General features: G+C 42.3%; 1 protein-coding gene across 2 annotated transcripts in view; it reads right to left on the reverse strand.

Annotated features, from left to right (window-relative positions):
• Positions 1–16,379, reverse strand: part of MCD1 (multiple chloroplast division site 1) — a 72,330-nt gene extending 55,951 nt beyond the window's left edge. Inside the window, exon 1 of one of the 2 annotated variants that reach the window (XM_087699789.1) lies at positions 15,958–16,379. In XM_087699789.1, coding sequence (XP_087555915.1) covers positions 15,958–16,242 — 285 coding nt within the window. In that variant the 5' untranslated portion in view covers positions 16,243–16,379. The remainder of the gene's footprint in view (positions 1–15,957) is intronic. The other variant, XM_087699790.1, reaches the window with a different exon arrangement.
• Positions 16,380–25,467: the final 9,088 nt, after the last annotated feature.

A 25,467-nucleotide genomic window follows, 5' to 3' on the forward strand; every position in this document is an offset into this window, starting at 1 on the left:
AATGGGAAGTGGCCTTCCAATTCGGATCCATAGGAGTAGAAAGGGTCCGACAATCCTCCATCGCAAAAGAAACCAACAGCTCCTGTACATATCTCTGCTGAGAGATGAAGATCCCCCTCTGAGACTGATAAATCTCATGGCCCAAAAAGAAATGGAGTAGACCCAAGTCCGTCATCTCGAACGTTCGATGTAAAGCTGACTTCGTCTCTTGGACTTGCCGTGCATGATCACCTGTGACAATCAAATCATCAACATACAACACAAAAAGCACACAACCATCCGCAGAAGTGTAAACATAAAGCTACGGATCGGCCTTAGAACGCCGATATCCCAACTGTGACTGAAGGAACGAGTCAATCTTCTCATTCCATACACGCGGAGCCTGCTTGAGCCCATACAAGGCCTTTTTCAACCTGTAGACTTTCCCATCTGAAGATCCAAAGCCAGGAGGCTGCTCGACATAGATCTCCTCCTTCAAATCACCATTGAGGAAGGCCGACTTCGCATCCAACTGGTAGACAGGCCATCTCCTATGGCCAGCCAAGGCAAGAACAGCTCGAATAGTCGCCATACGAGCAGTGGGGGCAAAAGTATCATGACAATCAATCCCTGGGCGCTGTGCAAAACCTTTAGTAACAAGGCGAGCCTTGTGCTTGTCCAAAGAACCATCGCTAAGGTACTTGGTCTTGAAGACCCATTTGACGCCAATCACCTTCTTATTCGGGGGGCGTGGCACGAGTGACCAAGTGCCATTCAACTCGGCTTCCATAGCTTTCTTCCATGGTGCGGACTATAAAGCCTCCTTCACGGAGATGGGCTCTCGATCCTGCATAACACGGGTCATCAAACAATAGTTAGAGCAAACAAGCTCCGTAGTATGTGCCTGGTGTCTCCGTGACCGCCGCGGACCATCCTGCGGTCCCCACTCCTCAGGGACCCCCTCAATCCCTGAATCACGGAGTGTGTCATGGGCCCAACGAGGAGAAGGCCGGACCTCCCATCGTCGCTCTCCATCAACTGAAGACTCTGGGATATCCACCGATGGTAACTCCTCGGGGGTGACCGGTGGAACAGTAGACTCTGTGTCAGAAACAGAATCAGAATCAAAAGGCACGGGCTCCAAAGGAACTGTAGTGGGAGCCCAACTCTCCCCTGGATCTCCAAGAATGGGATGCTCCTCACCCGTTGATATGGCCGGAACCTCCACAAACCGCACATCTCGACTAGTGTACACATCCCACTTGACGGGATCATACAATCGATAGCCTTGGGACTGGGAGCTGTAGACAACAAATACCTGTCTTCGGGAAGCTGCTTCAAATTTATCACGGTGAGCCTTGGGAATGTGAACATAGGCATCACACCCAAAGACCCTAAAGTAAGAAACATCAGGCTTAGTCCCAAAGTAAGCCTCAAAAGGTATCATCCCATTAACGGCCGAAGTGGGGGATCGATTAAGGATGTGGACTGCAGTAGCCACAGCCTCGGCCCACAAAACCTGAGGGGTCTGTCGGTGCTCCATCATGGTGCGCGCCATCTCGATTACACTGCGGTTTTTCCGTTCAAGAATGCCATTTTCTTGAGAAGTGTTGGTATTAGCAAACTCCTGGTGAATACCTTTATCTGCACAAAAACAAGCAAACTCATTAGAAACAAATTCACCACCCTTGTCGGATCGCAAGGTCTTCAATCTCCGGCCTGATCAGTTCTCCTCAAAGAGAAGCTAATCCTTGAAGTGGGAGAAAGCTTCTGACTTCAATGCCAAGAAATAGGCCCATGTCATCCTGCTGTAGTCATCTACGATCAGCATCAAGTACGAGCTCCCACGCAAGGACTCGTTCCTCATAGGGCCACATAGATCCGTAGATACAAGCTCCATTGGTGAAGTAGACCGCCGCGAAGCTGTGTGGGGAATGGCATCCCTATGCTGCTTCCCACGAATGCAGGAGACACATGGCTGCAAGCTCACCACTATATTCGGCAACCCTCGAACAAGCTGTCCACATGACGCCCTCCGAAGATAATCATAGTTGAGGTGACCAAACCGAGCATGCCATAACTCTGACTGTGTCTGAGAGGTAAGAAGAAGAGTAGAGAGGGCGGTGGAAGACTTCAATTTATAGGTGCCGTTCTCCTCATATCCGAATGATAGAATCTTCCTTGACCCACGATCAAGGACTCGCACCGAATCACTATCAAACTCCACCAAAAGTCCAAGGGAGCAAATCTTATGAACTGACAGAAGATGATACCCTAAACCTGGTACATGCAAGACCTCGGAGGTATGGGTACCACCATGTCCATCTCGAATAAGCTGCATCTTACCCCGTCCTGCAATAGACACTGAAGAGCTATCTCCAATGAGAACTTGCCCCCGCAAAGGTCGCAACTGGGCAACACCATCTAATGAAGGAGTCATGTGCCGGGAGGCACCACTGTCAACGATCCACTCTCGAGCCTGGGGAGCCATCATCGCAGCATCAGAAGCATTCGGTGAAGAGTCCTCAATGACAGCTAGATAAAGAAATGCAGCTGATGAGGGTGCAGCCACTGCTCCCGAATCCTTCATGTCCTTCTTGTTGGTGTCCTTCTTGTCTTTGTCAGGGCAATCCTTCTTCCAATGGCCAATCTTTCCACAAATATGGCATGTGGATTCTTTGTCCTTGTCCTTGTCCTTCTTTGACTTGTTATCCCCCTTCTTCTTCTTTTGGTCCTTCCCCTTCTTCTTCTTTTGGTCCTTCCCCTTCTTCTGAGAGGCTTGACCTGTCAGTGCCTCCGACTTGGAAGCATTCTGTCCCTTTAGTTGTTCCTCTTGGTCCAAAACCATAGGAACCAACTCTTCCCAACGAAGAGTAGACTCTCGCCCCGAAGCAATAAGGGCGGAGTAGAAAGTACCAAATCGTGGCGGCAACTGGGACAATAGTGTGATCGCCATGTCTTCGGAGGAAATCGGCTTCCCCGCATTCTGAACCTGCATCTGAAGCTGTCTAAGCTTGTTGATATGCTCTCGCAACGAAGAAGACTTGTTTACGGACAAGGTCTGCATCTGAACCTCCAAAGAAACCCGCTTCATAAGGGTCATCCGGTTGTACATCTGATCAAGCTCCAACCATATCTCCCGAGCCACCATCAAGTGCTCGATGTGAGCTATCATGGCTGTAGTACAAGACACAAAAAGAAAGGAACGAATCCTGGCATTCAGTTTGTCCCAGTGAGACTGAGCCTTGGCCAACTCCGCACGAGCATCGGAAGAGAGTTTGGACTCATCTCTTACCGAGGGCCGGTCGATCTCCTTCTGTACAAGCTCTGCCAAATCATAGGACTCAGGATGGCCAACATCATGACGCGCCAGATGCGGTAGTTGTCATCATCGAGCTTCTGATCTGCGGGAAGAGCCAGTAAGACAGGCACCTTCCGGTCCATAATCGTCTGGAACTCCAAGTCAATCTCTGTAGACATCTTCACCTGTAATGCCTTCACAAACGCAAAAGCAGCCCCCTCTGACTGTGAAAACTCAGCCTGCTAGGGCTCTTCCGCGTCCTGAAACTTCTTCACCCGCCGGAGGCGATGAAAAAGCAAAACCTGCACTTGAAAGCTGAAAACTCAAACTTCCTCCTCGTCAACCAGCAGAAAACAGCAGCAAATCCACCACCTGGACTCCTTTCCTGCGTGCCCACGCTCGCTTCAGCCTTGTTCCGAGGCGCAGCCCTCCTGCCTACCCTCAAATGCTGAAAACGCAACCTTGTGTCGCGATAGAAACTCCTCTTCAGGTTGGTTCTGTGCTCAGTCAGCCCTTCAACACTGCTCTGATACCATGTCAGAGTGCAGCAGTGCGGAAGCGTAGGACTGAGAGAGAGAACGCAGAGAGAGAAGAGAGAGAAAGAGACAGTGGAAGATGAAGATCTGCTGTACAAAGTGTGTTGTATACAAAGATATGTAGATATGTACACGGGCGCAGTGCGTTGGACTGCGTGTCTCCACCTCGACGATGCAACCTGCAGTTCACCTCGAAGTCCACTGCAGTCTGCACTGTCTCCTGTCAGAAATCTGCGAACAGAGACGGAATCTGCGCGTGCCACCAGTCTGTAATCTGCAAGCAGAAAAGTGCAGGAGACTGCTGAAAACCTCGGCTATAAATAGGCAGAATCTGGGCGAAAAAATCAGGCAAGTCGGCTGGACTGCAGTCAGTCGGACTGCCACGTGGCAGTCCGACTAGACTGTGCAGTCCGGACAGGCTATGATCTCTAACACTCTCCAGCCATGGTCAAGTGCTCGATGTGAGCAATAATAGCTAGAGTACAAGAAAGAAAGAGGAAAGAGTGGATGCAAGCATTCAATTTATCCCAATGTGCCTGTACCTTGAGCAACTCAACTTTATCATCTATAGAAAGCTTGGGCTATAGAACGATCTATAGCCTCAGTCATGAGCTCTACCAAATCATAGGACTCCAAGATGGCGAGCATCATTACCTATCATATGCAGTAGTTCTCCCCATCGAGCTTCTAATCTGAAGGAAGAGCTTGTAACATGGGAACCTTACGGTCCATAATAACCTGAAACTCTGTGTCAATCTCGGAAGACATTGTCACATGAATAACCTGCACAAAAAAAAGGGCATCCCCCTCTTAACTCTGCACATGGTGCCTAGTAGGCATTGTCCACTCATTCCTGACAAGTTTTAGCCATCGCCGAAGGCCATGAAAACTCAAAAACTACTCCAAAACACTCTAAACACAACCTTTTCTCCTTCATCCAACAGCAAGAACTTGCAAACAACAACACCTTTGCTCCTTTCTCCATGCTTCATCTATTCGCCTCAATCTCCAAATTCTGAAAATGCAAACTTTTGTCGCAAAGAAATCTTTCATTTAGGTTTGCCCACAATCAATCAACCCTTCTACGCTACTCTGATACCATGTCAAAGTGCAGCGAATGCAGAAGCATATGGACAAGATTGAAAGACAATGAACGTGAGCGAAGAGGGAGAGAGAAAAGGGATAGTAGCATGCAAAAATCTGCAGTAAATGCATGCTGAAATGAAGAAGGTAGCTATACAAATGGGTTGTCAAAGTATCTCTTCAAGCCAATCTCTCGACTAACAGGGGCTGGGCATAAATAGCAAGAAAATAGCCATCAAAATGATCAGGTTGGCCAGCTAAAATTGGCCAACCAGCTTCCAAAACTGGCTGATTGTCTGAATACAATATTCAGCAAAATGCAATCTAATCACAAGTGCCGTGTGGCACTACCGCCAACCCATAATCTATCCAACTTGCCCAGAATAAGATACCCACTCCTAGTGATTGCTGAAAAATACCCAAACTAATAGCAAATGCGTTAACTATGCCCGAGAGAACTAACTGTACCACTGTAGCCTGACAATGCCAATCCAGGGGATGACTAAATCTCTAACAAGATCCTACGTATATTTGGGAATCGTATTTATGGGACCTACATTTTCATTGCGAGATGTTGCAACTACTAGCTAGGATAGAGGTTATGTGGCACTTGGAGATATCATAAGAACGTGAAATTTTGATGCTTTGCTTAGCATTTGGTCAAGTGTTACTCAAATGTGCCAATGTGAGATACACGTCATGTGCAAATTAGTTATTTCACAATGATGGGCCAAGGTCCCTAAGATGTCAATGGGTATCAAAGGCAAAAGCTATAATAAATTGAACTTGATAGGTGCTAGGTGCTTGGATATATAGTGAATCTTGGATGTACTTTGTTTGCACCCAAGGTGTTGTAAGCTAATCGTATTTTTGCCATTGGGATCGCTCTTCAATGTACTAGTTACTATAAGTTGATATGCAGATGTGTATGGTTTGCACCTAGGCTCTAAAACTGTACATTTGCATGGTCATGGACATATATGAAATACATGGAATGCATAGAAACAAGGAACGGCCGTTCCGGCCTGTAGGAACGGCCTAACGCATTCCAAACCCTCTGAGGAGGTGAAATGGTCAAGGAATGTTCCTTGCTGTTCCCAAGGCCATTCCCTACTGTTCCCTATTTGAAACGGCCGTTCCAGACTTGTTGACCAAAAAATGACATTTTTTTCAGTTTTTTCTTTTTGCTTGTCACACTCCTTCTACCGAATGTTCACCCATCTCCATTTGGCATTGTCGAATGTGCACACACTACTCTCTCTCTCTCTCTCTCTCTCTCTCTCTCTCTCTCTCTCTCTCTCTCTCTCTCTATATATATATATATATATATATATATATATATATATATATATATGTGGTTGAAGATTCAAAGTGTTAAGACAACCCACAAGCCAATCAGGAGTCCATGCAAGTTCAAATTTGATGCATTATCAACTCTTACAAATCACAATCAAATTTCCACTTGTCGTCAATTCCAAGGTAATCATCCATTTATATTGTCTAATTTCAAGGGAAATTTGGTTAATTAGGGCAATTCAAAGAAATTTGAAGCTATGGGGGTAATCAAGTTAATTTTGGGACATTTGGGACAATTTGGAGCATTGAAGGGTATTGGGGCAATTAGAGGGACATTCTTTAGGGCAATTTGGGTCATGCACAGCATATTTGGGACACTTAAGACATGTATCGTTCCCCCCATTCCAAGGGGTTCCGTTCCCATTCCCCGTTCCAGGTAACTATAATGGAATGTAATTTGGATGTGATGTACATTTGCAAGACATGTATGGGATACATGGATGGTATGTAGTGTACGTTTCCAAGTGATACAAGAGAAGTACAATTCTCTTACATGTGGTTTACAAAGGATATATAATTTACACAACTATCATGTGGTACATCATTGCTATGAGGTGGTGTTTCTTGGTTGTTGGAATAGTGTTGGGTTTTGGCATGTGGTTGCATCCCTTATAGTTCTAATAGTGGTTATGATTCATGTGTATAGATCGTAACTGTTTAAGTGGCTAGAATTTCACATACAAAGAGCATGGGCATGGTTAAGCAACAGGTGCACATGTCGTTTGACTATAATGCTAGCATGTATTTCCAATAGTGGCAACGCATACTTTTGGCAACATTATAGTGCGATCGAGAGAGATTGCAAGGATTTCAAGGATTTCAAGGGGGAGGGAGGTTTGTCACAAGGACATGAAACTTTGATGCTTTGCTTATCATTTGGTTAAGTGCTAATCACATGTGCAAATGTGAGGTACACATGACGTGCAATAACGAGCCAGAAACACTGAGATATCAATGGATATCAAAGGCGAAAGTTGCAATAAGTTATACTTGTTGAGAAACCGTTCACCCTTCACCTACAGTTTGCGTTTTTGCGTTTCTGCATTTTGCGTTTAGGGTTTGCGTTTAGGGTTTGCAGCCCCAAAAAGGGGCGGCATCCTAGATTGACTATGCCTATTTATAGGCCACTCTCTCATTCATTCCTCACAGTTGATTCATTCAGTCCGTCGCCTCTTCTCTCCAGCCTCTCCACTACCCTCACACCTCTTCAGGAGGACATTGCAGTTCGTGGTTCGTGGCTGTCTTCATCATCTTTCTTGTGCTACAGCACCCTTGTTCCCTTGTATCACATTCACTCCATGATTCAGAACTTCATCGTTCCATTCATCTAAGTTTCTTCTCTCTTCTCCTCTCTTCTTTTCTCCATGTTTGCCGAGTTCACTCCGTGTTCCTCCCCGCCAACCCTACTGTCTCACTGGTACGTCATCTTTTAACATGGTATCAGAGCTGGATCTGCTCACCTAGAAGCGAAGACCCTCCACTCCAGTGAAGAGAAAGACAGGTGGCAGGTTCGGCATCCACTTCTCTTCTTCTTCCGCTGCATCAAAATCTCGTTTTTGCAGATTTTGGGTGTTTAAGCTTTTTGCTCACACCCCGTTCGCGGAGGATATCTCAGCGGAAGCTATTCATTGCTGTCTCCATCAGTTGGCACCTGATTTCCAGCCCTCTTCACGCAGTTTGGAGCTGATTCCAACCAAGCAAATGTTGTTCCTGTGCAGACCTGCTACCGTATAGCCTGCCACATCATCTCTCTCCTACAACCTGCGTTTTTAGTCTTTCTCTCTCCTACAAGCTGTTTTTCCTACGTTTTTAGTCTCTCTCCTGTAGGCTGTCCTGCCTACGTTTTTAGTCTTTCTCTCACCTATTGCCTACATTTTTAGTCTTTCTCTCTCCTGCAAGCTGTCCAGCTTGCGTTTTTAGTCTTTCTCTCTCCTGTTGCCTACGTTTTTAGTCTTTCTCTCTCCTCCAAGCTATCCTACTTGCGTTTTTAGTCTCTCTCTCTCCTCACCTGCGTTTTTCTATTGGTTGCAATCTCTTACTACTGGTCACATCCTCCTCCCACTAACAGCTCACTTATAGCCCTTCCACTACCCTCCCACCCCTTGAGGTGGACATTGCGGTTCGTGGTTCATGGTGGCTGACCTTTTCCTTCTTCAACAAGGCACACTGGTATCCATGGCTTCTTTACCAACAGATGTCCAGAATACTGGGTGCTCCTACTGTGGCATCACTGAACACACCACCGATGCTTGCCGACTTGGACCCTTGCTCCCCACCCCCCCAGAGTATATACGTCTTCCACCAGGCACTCCTTGTGCCACCTCTTCTTTTTGGGCCACAAAGATCGTTCTACATCGGCTATCAAAGTACTATGCTCAAGGCAATAAGACGCATCCGATGCGCACTCAATCCTTTCGAGCACATGGAGGATCGATTGGCGCTATGACCTCCTGAAGATCATCTCAATGCCAGCGACAGTCTTCTCCCACTTATTTTAAGGTATAGTGGCTGCCACGACCTATGGCTCTACAGTCCGCTCCATCGATACCGTCTCCTCATCAGTCCACTCCTTTGAGAGACAGTGGTTGTTTGATACCATCTCCTCATCAGTTCGTTCTTTGAGAGACAGTGGCTGCTAGACTCCTTCCTCTTCTTCGGCTACCCATGCGGCTCCACTGAGAGACAGTGACTGTTGTCCACCTCTTACTCATTCTGAGCCCTATCCTTCCCCACCCTCGACTACTCAGGTTCGAGAGGCTACCTCTAGGAGCTCTTCGACACCCCAGATACCTTCGGCACAACCGGCCGCACTTCCTTCGTCATCAAACATTTCGGAGCCCGTGATCCATGAGTTTTTGGATTCCCTATCTACTTCAGAGCAAGATTCAAAGGGGGATGTTATTTATTTGCCCTCAAAGGGGGCATCTACTTCTTCTTCGACTTCAGCGGGGGCCTCTCCACCTCCCATCTCAGAGGGGGAACCTACTCTACATGTTCTTCAACCATCCTCTACTTTCTTGGGGTGGCTGTCTTCGACCAGTCATCTCTTCTACTGATACCCAAGATCTTCAAGTACCACCTAGATCAGGACCTTGGAGGTTCAGCCATGACTTGGTGACGAGGCCTTTGTATTCCTTCCAGCATGGATGTACGGAGCTAGTGGCTTCTCTCCCGAGGTTGAGTTTCGGGTTCTCCAGTTCACTCTATCTACTATTTTTTACTACATGTTCCCTTTCTGGTGGAAATCTTGGATCTTAGGGATCCTCTACATCTTCTTCCTCCTCTTCTTCTTGCCTTCGTCACTTGGTTAGCATAGAGCCACCTCCCGAGATCGAGTACAAGCATATCCTTATGGTTCTCAACACCACATAAAGTCGGACATTCCTCCTATACATTGCATGTTTTCATCATCTTTGTACTAGGGCGCTTGGGCAAGTGAACAATTTCCCCACGAGGGACACTGTCCAAGTGGCACCTGCAGCATAAGCATTGCATCTCCACCTCACTCTTCTCTTGTTCCCCTTTTTGGGCCTGAGAGGGGGTGTTTAGAAACCCTTCACCTACAGTTTACGTTTCTGCATTTTGCGCTTAGGATTTGCATTTAGGGTTTGTAGCCCCAAAAGGAGGCACCATCCTAAACTGACTATGCCTATTTATAGGCCACTCTCTCATTCATTCCTCACAGTTGATTAATTCAGTCCGTCACCTCTTCTCTCCAGCCTCTCCACTACCCTCACACCTCTTCAAGAGGACATTGTGGTATGTGGTTCGTGACTGTCTTCATCATCTTCCTTGTGCTACGGCACCCTTGTTCCCTTGTATCACATTCACTCCATGATTCAGAACTTCATTCCATTCATCTGAGTTTCTTCTCTCTTCTCTTCTCTTCTCTTCTCTTCTCTTCTCTTCTCTTCTCTTCTCCATGTTTGCCGAGTTCACTCCATATTCTTGCCCGCAAACCCTACTGTCTCGCTGGTACGTCATCTTTTGACAATACTTTCGTGATAGGTGCTAGGTGGTACCTAATGACAAATTTTGACCTAGATAGTTTTATTAACCATTAATGCCAATGGTGACACTAGGAACTAAGCATTAATTAATTACTTAAAGCCAATTCAAGGGCTAATAAATGCTCAAGTATACTTGGATGACAAGTTGGTCTAGCCAATCTAATTGTTGGCTGGTATAGTTAATTTTTCGTGCAAGAACTAATAATTGAATTAATTTTTAGAGTTTGGCCAAAAAATGCATTTACAAAGGCTGCCACTTGGCAAAACTTGCCATGCAAGTGAGGGAAAGACTATTAGAGGCTATTGGAGCCTCATTCCAGTATGGTGAAGGTTGGGAGAGGAAGAGAGAGAGTTGATGCTACAATTTTTTAGCCATTGTGATCAGCCTTGCCGTTGGAAACTGTCAAACAACTGCCCTAACTAATCAAGAGGCTATTGAAGGCAAGTGATAGCCCCTGTAGGCTATCTACAAGCAAGTGATAGCAACTTTGGGGCCCATAGGTAGGTGCTTGCATGTGGGACTCCTGTTGATGGTGGGCTGAATCAACCATTCATAGCAGGGCAGCATTGAAGTTCAGCCAATTTTGGCAATGAAATTCTGAAATTTCTCTCTCTTCAACTTCCTCTCTATTCTCTTAGCCAATTCACAACTTCCCTCAATAAATCTCAGCCAAAATCAGTCCCAAAAGGGTGCGATTGGAGAATTTCTATCGATAAACCATATTTTACAGCAAAAATTTGGGTTTACCAGCCACCCTGGAAAGAGTGCTCAATATCCAAGGCCTAGGGGGATTTCAGAGAATTTCAAGAGGCCAGCTAGGCAACATTAAGTTTGGGGCAAAATTTGTTATCTAAGGAGCAAACTGAAGGCCAATCCTCAAGCAAACCAAGGGGCAAATTGGTTTGAAAGCTTGCTAGTCATTTGTGATAGCAAGGGCAATCGAAGAGCAAAGAAGATTCAAGAAATCTAGGTGTATTCCATCCATTTGGCAATAGAAGATAAAGAAATACCACAAGGGGTGCCATTTTTGGGGCCAACATGCTATCCATTGTCCAAGATTAAGTAGTAGATTTGTGCAATTTTTTGTTTATGTGAATTTTATGCTTGCTACAATTAGTGTTAAATCAAGTTATTTACCACCCTATCCAAGAAGGAAGGCCGGTTTCAAGAGCACTTGAGGGAAAATGTGCATATGCTTAATTCTAGGAACCCTAGACAAAATTATGGCTATTTCATATATTGGTTACCCCCGCCTTGCTATAAGATGATCCCCAACATGGAGACCAATTCTTTCCAAAAAGACATGGAAGAGTATTGAGAGGCCACTAGTGATGATGATTGCTCGCATGATACAGGCAAACCATCGGTCCCTGATGAATTTATTAGAGCTGAGATTAGAGCTATGAGAGTGCGCAACGGAAGAGAAAACACATACATGGAAAGAAGAGAAGAGAAAGACTGCACTAAAAGTAGAGAATGGAACGAGAAAATTTGCACTAAACTCTGAAAGAAATCTGAATGACAATGAGGACTTATCAATCCCCGCATGCAGTCCAAGGTATCAATGAGGGCCTGGATCAAACTGATGACGAAAGGCAGCACCACAAGACGGAGAAGAGTCTCTAAACATAGGACTGCACTGAAACCTGCAAAGAAAAACATGTGAATGACTGAATAACCAGCCAAGCTATAAATAGCAATCAGGAAATGCCGGTCGCCCCATCTGGCCAATGTAAACGCAGCCTCCTGCCAACACTGAGAAAGAAATGTAAGGGGCTGGAGAATAACTCAGCCAATGTCAACACACCAAAAACTCATTGGAAAAGAAATGCATGCTTTAGAAAGAGCTATATCCTCTGTTAAGAGACATGATATGCTGAATGTCAAAGCTCCTAATGTCCCCTTCTGACTCAAACTAAGGCTCAAAAGCAGGAGATGACTACATGACAAGCATGACTACTAATAGGCGCAACACCTCCGGTCATGAAGGTATTCTTTTGAGCCGTAACTTGCTTACGAAGAATATGGGAGCTCCCTAGATATAGATATCCACAATTGGCATTGACTTCCTCCAAATTGTTAGCAAAGAGTGAGGATATACATTCCTAGTATGTAGAGATGCAGTCACGGTTTAGACACATGGATTAGAGATGAATGTACTCCCACCACTCCAATACAATTTGGATTGCCCATACTTAGATCTCACACATATAGAAAAAAATCGAGTTATTAGAGTAGAAATAGTGAAAATGGATACATATCATACATGGGTGCATCCCCTTAAGCCCCTTGGTACGAACATAGTTGCACTCGTACGTAGTACGAACTTGTTCGTACTATACGGTACGGTACCAAAAAACAAGCACTTTTTTTTTTGGGTACATGGTTGTTGTTGTTGGTGGTGGTTTGGGTTGTTGACTGTTGTTGTAGTGGTGGTGGTGGTGGTGATTTTGTAGCCTTGATAGATCAACCAAGAAAGGGGGTGGAAGCTTGATCAGACTCGTCACTCCTCATACATGTTTTGTTATGATTTATCCTAGAACCAAAGGCCATACATAAGGTATTCAAGCAATTCCAAACGTTTCTAATTGATGGCCCATCATTTTTCACAATATGTTAGTGTCATCAATAAATAAATTCAGCACCATTTGAGAATCATCAAGTAGCTTAATCCTATTGATCTTACCTTTGTTCACAGCTCATTTTGCACCACCCAACCCAAAGCATTAGTACACATTGCTAATAAAACTAGGCCAGAGGATAGCTTGGCCTAATGTACCTTCTGAGAGTATACGAATTAGTGAATGTACCATCGGTAGCTACTTTAGCCTTAGAAATGCCAAACAAAACCATAACAAAATTCATAAATCTTTTACCAAAACCTTTGGTGGTTTGTTTGGTAATTGTTGCTCTCACAGGTCATTTTGGCCTCTTGTAGACGTTAATAAAGCATCTCATGTGATTCTCTCTCTCTCTCTCTCTCTCTCTCTCTCTCTCTCTCTCTCAACCTTCTCTCTCTCAAGCATACATGCCTCTTATTTGTATGATCATTCATGTATGATGTATCCACTCCTATGTATGTACTTATAAGTTCTAGCCCATGTTGCGCATGTGGCATATGCCATAGAGGTTTTGGCGTGTTACCCTCAAGTATTCATCTTATATACTCCAATAGCATTGCTATTTAGACTTTAAACATCTGTTCTATCATCTATAGTTCAAAATAATGAAAGTTTTTTTTTTTCTTTCGTACTAATATCGTACCGTACCTTATAAAATCTTAAGGTACCATTTAGTACCGTACTTTATCGTACTGTACTTTTCGTACCTGACAACTATGGGTACGAAGATGGCATAATATCAACGACTATTTCCTACATGTGTCAGTAAAGGGATTCATTGTCAACCCAACATACACGAGCATCCACCTCTCTCATGGGATACACAATGCTATTGGATAGATACAGGCATCATCACACCAGCTCAAGATTAAGACAAGATGGTATACACACATCTGAGGATGCACGCATCTACCAATTATGCCACCATGAGGTTGAATTTGAGGACTTTATTTGTAGATATATTGTATATTATGAGATCAGAGAGAGATTTCATTGCCTTTTTCAAGGGGGGTTTGGGTCTCTTCGTAGATGGAGTACGAGAACCAAAGATGGCTAGGACTCTTCTTATTGAGATCCGAGCATACAGAGAGAAGCTTCTGAGGAGCAAGACAAAAACAGAGGCAAAGTCAATGAGCTAGCCGGTTCTTACAAAGTTTTTCAATACTAGCTCTAGAGCTAGCTTACTACATGCTACTATTATAGATGTTTCGGCTTCAACACCACCACCACACCATCCACGAGTTAGAAGGGCCGTAGTAGACCAAGTAGCCACACTCCATAGAGCATGGCGCCCACCACCCCATCACCGTGCCTAACATCCTTATCGTAGTAGACCAAGCAGCCACACTCCATACAACATGGCGCCCACCACCCCATCACCGTGCCTAACATCCTTACCTGCAACAAAGTCAAGCATCATCACTTGTCATCTAGATAAGTTCCTCCCCTTAGTGAACTCGATGTCATGGACAAACCCATGATAGATATTCTTGCCTCAAGGAGGGTACATTGTTGGAATCCTACAAGTTAGCTACAGGATCATTGAGAGATCATTTTGTACATGATGATAGCATATAGTTAGTCATTTTCATTTTCATTGTTGTTCTCTAGTTGAGACCACATGGTCAAATGTACTCATTTCTTTTTCTCATAGGCCGTTTTGGCTTTTTGGACACATAATCTCCCTCTCTCTCTCTCTCTCTCTCTCTCTCTCTCTCTCTCTCTCTCTCTCTCTCAAATTGATGGATTAAAAATAATTCTAATTACAAATAACCTTTTGGCCAACCAACTAAACCCAAAGAGACAACTAGGAAACAAGTAAGAAGCCAAAAAGCTACTATTAAAAAGAAGACCAAAAGAGAGATGGTTGGAATTAAATGAATAATCCATCCATGGAGCAACCACCTCAAGGACAACACTGGACACCGTGGCGATGTCTCATACAAAACCTATAAGATGTTCATCTTGGGGATCTATGGCCCAAGTGTTTCAAGAAATCACAAACATTGCAGCAAAAAGGCCTCCACCTTAAACAATCAATCATACGCATGTAGAGGCACTACTCCGGGTGGATATGCTCTAGAGGAAAACCAAAAACATTGGGTTGCTGTCCTTTAAACACTAACAATTCTCCTTATTAAAAAGAGACTTAAAGGAACGTGTGAGTTGGCACCATGCTAGTAACCCTCAGCCAAATTATCCAATTAGCAATAAAGAAAGGCCACTAGGTGAAGATGCTGAAAACCAAGGATGCCATCTACTATCAACACATGTATTTGCATATGACTCTGCCCCAAATGCAAAGGGTATGATGAGATGGAGTAGCTCACCCCCTGCGCTCAGCCCAATGTCAAGCTCTCCATTAGGCACCAACACTGAATGCTCAAAAGGATGACCTCCAAAGGAAATAAAGCATTGTCAAGCAAGGATATTGTAATGATAATGAGCGTAAGGAAGATTTTCAAAAACTACCACTTGTAAAGAAGTGAAAATGCTAAAAAGCAAGCCCGCTTTATCATAAGAGAAGAAAAACTGTATTACCAGATAATTCCAAACAATAACAGGATTCTCCCCATCCTTCACAATACAAAAGTCTCTCATATGTATATGAAGCCTCGAATTCTTTGATTATAATAATCTTACTTCACAAAGCATGTAATCTGGTTTAACCATTGAGTATTGACTTCTTAATTAGCACGATCTTACTTCGCAATGCTAATGCTCTCTTTCGGTCCAATCATTCAGGCAAGAGAGGGGAAAAGAGGTTCTTCTGATCTAGTACGAACATCAAGAATTGAGTTCATTATTACAATACCTAGGTAGTTGTGCTATTGCTTTCCTTCGGTCTAATTGTTCAGGACAGAAAGGCATAAACCAAATCTCAATAAATTCACAAAACCTAATCTAATTATTATCACATTTTGTTACGCTATTGATTTCAATCAGTCTAATTGTTCAGTCCAAGCAAGGGTTGTGTGGGGTGTGGAAATTACTGTGCACCAAAACATCTGGACGCGCTGTGTGTGATTCTCTCAAGGATGAATGCGGGTACAGGAAATTTGGAACTAACCGTAGGTTTAGAAGGTACGACAGATGTGATCCCCCTATGAGACTTCGCGTTTGAGGGCTTGGCTTGCATACGGTTGGATGCGCGTGCTCGAACGAGAGAAGCTGAGATTGCTGCTTCTGCTGTTGAACTGGTAGCTGTGAGGCAAGAGAAGGACGCACACGAAGGGCAGAAGCTACCCGTGGCGAACATGGAAAAGAGCTTTGGACGGTCCCTAAGATAATTTTGTTGTCGAAGGCACAGGACCATCTGCTGGCGATGAGGATGACAGTAGCGAAGGTGAATCATAGTGAACCAAGAAGCATCAGCAAACCAATCTCTCAAAGTAATGCTTCACTCATCATTTTCTCTCTGCGCTGTGTATGCGTGTAACACCTAAAACGTGAGAATCCTAGGAGCCGTTCACGCGACGTTGTCTCCAGCCAGAGTTGTCCACGGTTTCAATGTGGCTCAATAGGTTGGTGTGAGTCATGGCCTGTTCCCATTAGGGGGTTTCTTGGAAACGTTTTCCAAGGGCTTTCAGCAAAAGTAGGAAACTGATCCAAACTAGAAAGCTAGAAAGATTAATTGGAGGAGACGAACTGGCTCTTTGGAATAGCAAGTTCCTTTAGAACTAGATGTTCCATTCCAACTAGCAAGAGCTCTTGCACATTGTGCCTATCAATCAGTCTCCTCTGTTGTGAGGTTCCCAAGGAGCTTTGCCTTATAAGGGGCACCGCTATGCCACCACCAATGAAATACCATTTGTGCATGGAAAGGATCCCTTCCGCTATTAGGAGCACCTCACTCAATAGTTCTCCCATCCTCCACCACTTAGGGACAATATCTATGCTCATCATGCAACATTCAACGCTCTCTTTTCATTATGACCCCCCGCTTACAAAAGATACCTACGGTAGCATTTTGGGAAGAAATATGACCAACATAGATTCCAATATTCATGGACTCTTAGAGGGGAAGCTTCCAAACAATTAGATGTGAGGGGGAAGGGAGTGGGAATATTAGCCTAAAGGAGAATACTTGAGAGGAATTGGCCTCCAACATTCAAGAGCTAGAGTACCTCACCTTCATTGAAGGAAAGGTCTCCAAAAGACTAAAGGGATTCACTACATAGTAGCTCTTGAAGCTCAACCAAGCCTTCTTGAACGAGGCAAACCTCCAACTACGAGTGGAAAGTAAAAAATCAATGTTGCTGACCCAATTTCCAAAGAAAGCTAAGAACATGGCCAATTAAAATAACATCAAACAAATATTCCATATAACTCCATCCCCATCTTTGTTCCCTTATTGGGGTTAAACTAACTTAACTTGGTCACAATGCACGACCCATAGTAAATTTCTTGAGAAACTTCATCAAATTCGTTGGGAGTAATCTGGTTTGGTGCAAATTATGTGGTATCTACCAAAAATCTATTCCTTTTTTCTTTCTAAAAAATAAGCAAATGGCTCTAATTCTATTGAGCTATGGGCAATGGACATCACATAGCTCCCCACCATCCTTGTTCGAGTGAATATTAGATTTTGATTATATTGGACCCAAACCCACAAATGTTCCAACGTGGGTTGAATTTTCCAATTTTCTCTTAATCTACATCCATTTTTGAAGCTTCTAGTTGCCCCCAAGAAAGCTTTTAAGGCAAAGACCTTTCATTGATATAAACCCAAGATGGCACCCTCGACAATTAGTTGAAATCAGCACACGTAAAAAGCTAGCCAAATCCCTAACAATTTCTTATTTTGAGGGAAATTTCATAAAGGATCAACCTAAGATCTATAAAAAATTTGCCTATTGCATGTTTTAAGTGCCTTAAAACATGCCACTTTATGAGAAACCGTCTTGAACTTAGGACAATTGATCTTGCCACTCAAAAAAAAGAACTAACAATGCTCAAAAGCAATCCATTTAGGCAAGGAAAAGAGACCTAGAAGAAAGGAAAGGTCAATAAAAGAAACCCATAATGATCAACAAATTGAATGCAATTTCTTTTAACACTAAAGAGTTGATTGGCCCTAAAAAGGCACACATCATCAAGGACTAGCTTTAAAAATAATGCATTGAATCCTAATGCCACGTGCCTAAAAGAAATTAAAGCTACATAAGCTCAATTATAGAATAACCTAAATTATATATCTATACTTTATCAATGCCATTCAACTTAGCGTACCCCAAGAATAGCAAGTTCATGCATAGATCCACATGATAACATAAGAGGCAAGTTACATAAAATTTCACTTGATGTCAATAACAACTAGGTTATTGCACACTATATGCCCTTAATGTCTTCCATAAAGGAGCAAAGTTTGGAGATTCAATGTTGTCTTGTACTTGTGAGGGACTTCAACATGGTTGAGACATTAAAATATAGGTATTTGGATAAAGGTCAAGTAATCTCAAGTTTAAAAAGAAGATTTTTGGTATAGAGTCAAGGGATTCCATTGTTTAATTAGAGGAAATCAATGGTGGGATGCAAATAGAAGCTATGGAGTGCAAGAGGGTTGAGAGAGAAAAGAACACAATAGAGTAATGTGGGTATAAAATAAATAGTACCCTTATAATTTATTATCGTCACTTATATATGATTGTAGAGTATGTACATATACAAGGGGTGCCTGCTTAGCAATTGGTTGATGTTGGTCTTTACCCCCAACAACCTTTTGCTTAAAGGCCAATGTACCTTCACTAGAGTATAAGAAGAAAGTGAAGGTGCTACCTAATGCCCATTAGCACTCTGCAATGTGCAAAGCACTCCAAAGGTAAATTCTTCATGAGAAGATCTACAATGTTATCATTTGTATGGATCTTGACAAGCTTAATGTGCTTGTCCTCAAGCACCTCCCTAATGAAGTGATACTTCACCTCAATGTGCTTTGTCTTTGCATAAAAGACATGGTTCCATGCTAACAAAATGGCACTTTGACTATCATTGCTCAATGTAGGTACCTCTCCTGCAATGCCCAAGTCTCCCATTAGAAGAGTAAGTCATATAGCTTCCTTGGAAGCATTAGTGGTTGCAACAAACTCTACATCAATGGTAGATAAAGCTATACATGGATGCAATTGAGAGATCCAAGAGACTACACCATTGTGAGAGTGAAGATAAAACTTCCAGTAGACCTCCTAGAGTCTACCCTTCCTACAAAATTAGCATCTACATATCCAAGAAAATATACATCCTTCCTTCCAAAACATATGCACATGGACTCATTGCCGTTCAAGTATCTCATAATACTCTTTACTACCTCCCAATGCTTCTTGCCAAGGTTTGCCATATACCTACTAAGTACTCTATTGCATAGGCAATTTCTAGATGTGTAGCAATGGTGATGTACATCAAACTACCAAAAATTGTAGAGACATATGGAATCTTGGCCATCTTAGTCTTTTGTTCATCTAACTTGGGGCTATCGTCTTGGCTAAGTTCCAAATAAGAAGCAATGGAACATTGATAGCCTTCCCTTTCTCCATATTAAAATTCTCCAATAGCTTGCCAATGAATTCCTTTTGAGAGAAATAGAGTATATTTTTGTCTCGATCTCACATAATGCATATACTAAGAATGTGATCAACATTCCCCAACTCCTTTATGCCAAAGGTTTCATATAATTTTTTCTTTAAAGCATCCACATGCATATTGGACTTCCTAGTTATTAGCATGCCATCCACATATAGAATCAAGATCCTAAGATTGCCATCCCTAGCCTTCCTCGTATATAGGCAGTAATCAGTCTCACTCCTAGTGTACCCCTAAGACCATATAAACTATGATATCATTCCTTGGGAGCATATTTCAAACCGTAGAGGCTTTTATGTAGCTTACACACCAATTGCTCCTTGCCTTCCACAACAAACCTCTCGAGTTGTTGCATGTAAATATCCTCATGCAAGTCCTTGTGCAAGAAAGTGGTGTTTACATCCATCTGAACTAACACCATATCCTCCTTAGCAACCAAAGCAACAACCTTACTAAAGGGTGGCTATCTTGACTACTGGTGAAAATACCTCATCAAAATCAATTCCCTTCTCTTACTTAAATCCTTTGGCCACAAATCTTACTTTATATTTAGGAAATGTATAAGATGGAGATACCTTCAACTTGTAGACCCACTTACATAGCAATGCATGTTTTTGCCCTTAAGTAAAGGAACAAACTCTTAGGCAGCATTCTTTTCCAATGAAACCATCTTTGATTACATAGCCCTTATCCACTTATGATTGTCATCCCTAGTCATAGCATTTGCATAACATGAAGGCTCACCACAAATCTATATCAATTGGCTTGCTTATTTCATATTACCATAGCACTAATGCTCTTGAGGATGGCTTTAAAGCTCTGATATAGAGGGAGCTTTACCCATTGAAGAGATTAACAAGAAGAATGTTCATGCAACCCATGGCTCTTATATTCTCATAGTTCGAGGCATGAATGATGCTAAATGTAGTTTTGACCATTGTGGTAGAGATCCACAATAGAATAGGTCTATGTCTAAATCTCAGTCTAAGTCTAGATCTCGTGGGAAAGCTCATAGTAAATCTTGTGAGCTTAAGTTTTTACTTACATGTCATTATTGTAGACAAGAGGGACACAACACATATAACCACAGTGTCATAAGATGTGCTAGGATAGGTGTGATAAAGGCAAAGGAAAAATGCAAGATAATGCTAAATCATCGGATGATCAACACACCACTAAATCCACTATCAAGATTGAAGAGATTAATGCATTGGAGTATAGTTCAGATGACTATATATTGATTGCTTCTTTAATTAGTGTCACATTATTGAATGATGGCCATTCCTCATTCTCTCAGTGTTAGTTACTTGATTAGGGGGCATTCTTTCATGTGACCTCGCATGTTGTTGATTTTATACCTATTGTACCATTTTAGTTTTTGTATGACTAGGAGATGATCATGTATATGATATTATTAACATCATCGATGTTTGTTTGTAGTTTCCTATATGTACTTTTTTATTTTACAAGATGTGCATCATGTCCCGACTACTTTGTCGAAAAGCCTTATTTCTATTTGACACTTCGATGATCCTCATTATTATGTCTTCTTTAGTGATTTTTCTTGGAAGATTACTTGTGACAACCTCATTTTTAATAGATGTGCTAAAGTTGGCAGTCTTTATCCCAAACTTGTTTCTGGATCTACTAATCATGTATTGGCCATCCTAATCTTCCTCATGTATCTCTTTGGCATTGTCGTATTGGGTACATGTCACTAAAAGGAATGGAAGTTTTGACTCATTTGTTGTATCTCCCACCCTTTGAATATTCTTATTTTGATTCTTGTGATCATTGCTTATATGGCATATAAGCTTAATAGCATCCTTGCCCTAAGCTAGCATATAAGGTTGGTTTGGTTGCAATGAGTTTTAAATAAGAAATGGGAGATATTTGACTTGGATGAGATCTTCTCTCCTATGGTCGAAATGACTATCGTGCTCTTGGTGTCGGCCTTGGTTGCATAGTTAGATCTGGACTTGTATCAAATGGATGTTATGAAGGCTTTTCTACATGGGGGCTTTGATGATGACATTTATATGTAGTAGCCTAAGGGCTTTATGGAAAAGGGTAGGGAACACCTAGTGTCCAAGTTGAGGAATAGTCTTTATGGACTTAAGTAAGCAATTAGGGAATGGTATCACAAGTTGGATGCCTTTATATATTCACAATCTTACTCCCACAACACTATGGATTTGTGTCTCTACATAAAAGCATCCAACTCATCATGTTAGTGACTTAGGTAACTTAAGTGTGTCTGTGTGAAACTTTGGAGTTGTGTGGGAGAGAACAGGGAGATCTGTGTGATTTGCATTGCAAATCACGAGTGTGGGTTGCAGGGAGAGACCTGTTGGACCATAGGTAGAGCTTCGAAGGGCATGCAACTGGAGTTCAACTTAGAAAAACGGGCAAGATGAAGGAGAGGAAGGTAAAGTGTGTCTAATATATGCATTTTTGGAAGAGAGGAGGAGAGCTATGGTGCTGTCCTGAACAGGGAAGAATAGGGAATCCATGACCAGCAAGGTCTCTTCTTGTTTCATCTTCATTCTCATGCCTTTTCTTGATACTTGGAGCTTGGTTCTTGTTATTGGGATCTAGTATACCATTTGGAAAAGCCAAATGAGTGATTTTTCTTGGTCTATGGGCTGTTTTGGATTGTTCAAAATTGTCATAAACAAGGCAGCCCACAGTCCACTCAATTTGGGAGAGCTTGCAAGTGATCTAAGTGAATGTATGTATTGAATACGGTCCCTAAACAGTAAGGCAACCTTGGGCATTCATTAGAGAGGCTTATGATTGGATTTGTATGCATTTTGGAGCCTTGATTGAGGATTGGAGTACATTGTTATTGATAGGGCTGAAGTGCTTCTTTAACTTTGATAGGGATTTGACAAGAACATTTGATATGTGTCTTGGTTGTAGTGGCTTCTACCACTAGTAGTTTGAAGTTTACATGTGATTTTGAGGTGAATACCTACATCAGTCAATGGATAGCAGCAGCATGGATCATGGATTATGTTACGTATCTGTGTATGAGCTGAGATATTGTCTTAGTGTGTCTTGGCTTCAATCCACCCTTATTCAGATGTATTTGGTCATGAGCTATGGTTATGAGCTGATGTCTTCCATGTATGACATGATGTTGAAATAACTTGATAGGCTTCACCCCTATTAGTTTTCTTCTACATCTTCTATTTCTTCAAACCCCTTCTCTTTTGTATACTCCTCTCCCTAAATCTCCCTTCACACTACTATCTCTTACCCCCGTGGTAGACTTTCGACACCAAACGCTCCGACAATGGTGAACATGATGTGAAAGTCAATAGCACATGTGTAAAGATGGGGGATTCAGCAAGTTCAAGTGGTGGTGATGCTTTACAATAGATGATTGCTTTGTTGTAGTAGCAACATCAATAACAGTAGTTATTGTTACAACAATAGATGCAAACTTGATAGGAAGCAAAAATAATTGATTATTTATATGTGAATGCATTGTAGAGGCAGTGGGACAGGAATTGAAGCAGTTTAAGGGTCAAAATGTTTCGGCCTTCATCTAGTTGTATGAAGAAAAGATGTTGTTTCATGGGGTACCACAATATGCATGGAGTCAATATTTCTCTTGTTTGGCCATGCATGCATTACATGATTGGATTAATGAGTTACATAGAAGAGATGCTGATTGGGCAGCTTTTAAGAAAGCTTTGAGAGAAGAGTTTTTCTTGGAAGATGCAGGATTGGTAATTAAAAAGACATTTATAGATTGGATTGAAAAGCCCAATAAAGGGTTGGCTGCTACAGCTTTGCTCTCCATGAATTTGAAAGTCGGTATGCGCAGTTAGATGCCGATGAGAAGCAATCATTGGAGAGCCAAAAAATTGATTTATTTTTTAAGGTTGCAGATCTTGTCTTGTAGGAGAAGTTGACTGATCGTTTAGAAGATGGCTCTTCTGAAACAAGGTTGAAATCATATTGGGCTAACGTAAATGGGACAGTGCATATGTTGATGAAGAGAGAGCGGATGAAGTTAAGATGAGTACATGTACCACACCTACCAATGCTAAAAAGGCGGTTGAAATTGCAAGCAAGGCACCTGTAGCTATGGCAGAACATCCAATGATACTTGTTGGTCCGACTCTTAAAGGTGATGCTGTGGATGAATTAATCAAGGGCATGTGTGATTTGAGGGTGAATTTGACAGGATTCAATGCAAAGGTCAAAAAATTGGATATCAAGGTAGAAGAGAAGAGTCGAGCAACAGCCCAAAGGCCGTATAAAGAAGGATACAAGAGGAGATGCATTTGGTGCGATAGTTTACAGCATGAAAAGCGAGACTGTACAGGCAAGGCTATCATGAAGCAAAATTGAAAAGGTTAGTCTTTTGGAGAGATGGCAAAATACGTGCAATAGAAACTGGTCTTCCAATAGAGCCAAAATTTGGAAATGGTGGTATGCAAAAGAGGTTGGAAGAGATGGTTGCAAGGATAGCATTTGTAGCTATAGATGCAACCACATATGGTTTGAGAATTGAAAGGTCCGATGAAGCTCGTAAAGGATGCATGGAAGAGCAAAATCTCGCTTTTGGATACAAGCATTAGATTGCATGGAAAAGGGCAAAACAACGAAGGTTGAATTGGCTGATGCAAGTCAGAATATATGAGGGAGAATAGGATGGAGTGCACTAGTGGATTCATTTTCAGCCTATGCTTATTTGGCTGAAGTTCATAATCAAAAAGCTCTTGTGAAAGAAAAGAGAAGAAGAGAAGAGGATACTGATGGTCCTTCCTCTTCAAGTCCATCTAAATGCATAACATGAAGTAAAATGAAGTAGAAAAAAGCTAAAAAAGCCATACCTGAACATGTTATGGAGAATGCATATTAGGAGAAGAAACAAGAATGGAAGAAAAGGGGCAAGCATCTCGGTTATAGACTACAATCGAATCTTGAGAGTGCTACAAACCTTAAAAAAGTCTTGGAAGAACGTATACTTGGCAGTAGAGTGGAATTTACACTAGGAGAAGTTCTTGGAATCATGAAGCGTGAATTTCATGATGCAATCATTGATATGCTGATATGAAAAAGATAGTTTGATGGTGAAGTTTTGCAAGCATTGATGCAGGTTGACAAAGACATAGAGAAACAACTTCAAAGGGAGTATGATGATGCATGCAATTTGTTTTGGAATAGGCTGATGTTGAAAATGGGCTGAATGGGAGTGTAGACAACAAGCTTGTGGCTGAAAATGGTATTATGGGAAGCAATAAGCAAAAAGAAAAGGCTATGTATAATGGGGATGTCCATCAACAAGTACATGAAGGAGAAGATGCTCATTTTATTCCAAGCAGCCATTATTCATGAACACATTGGGCTCCTGCTACAATAGAGACAATTGTTAAAGTGGGAGAAAGAGAGACGCCTTGCATAGATCTCTTGGATCATGGTTTTGAAATCAATGTTATGGCACGCAGCTTATATGAGAATGGAGGATGGCCGATTGATGTAGATCCGGGATGGTGCATGTGGGCAGCAAACAATTCATTAGGGGATCTTTATGTAGCTTGTCTGAATGTTCCTGTGACTATTGGAAATGTTAGGGATGGATATCATTTTTTTGTGCATGATTCATGTAGTTATCTGGTGATTTTGGGGTAGCTCTAGATTTCAAAATCAAGGCTAGAAACAAAAGCCTTGGATGATGGTTCTTCAAATGCTTGGGTACAGAGTAAAGACAATACAAAGGCGATACAGTTTCTCACTGTTTGTGTGAATCATCCCCGCAATTGGGATAGGCTGCGGGATAATCCCGTGCCACCTAATGCATAAGAGTTTAAGGGTTTTTAGACAACACTTATGTAAGTGAAGGCTATGGTTGATGTTGATACAGTGATTGAAATTTTTGCAGCCATTAATGATGAAAACATGGTTGAAAAAGAGGTTATTTATGTTGAAAATTTAGAGATGTATGAAGTCATTCAAGAGTTTGTTGAGTTTCTATGTTGTGGGT

This window comes from Lygodium microphyllum, chromosome 19, assembly GCF_053477565.2.
Source record: "Lygodium microphyllum isolate KBCC chromosome 19, Lygodium_microphyllum_v1.1.10, whole genome shotgun sequence".
Classification (NCBI taxonomy): domain Eukaryota; kingdom Viridiplantae; phylum Streptophyta; class Polypodiopsida; order Schizaeales; family Lygodiaceae; genus Lygodium; species Lygodium microphyllum.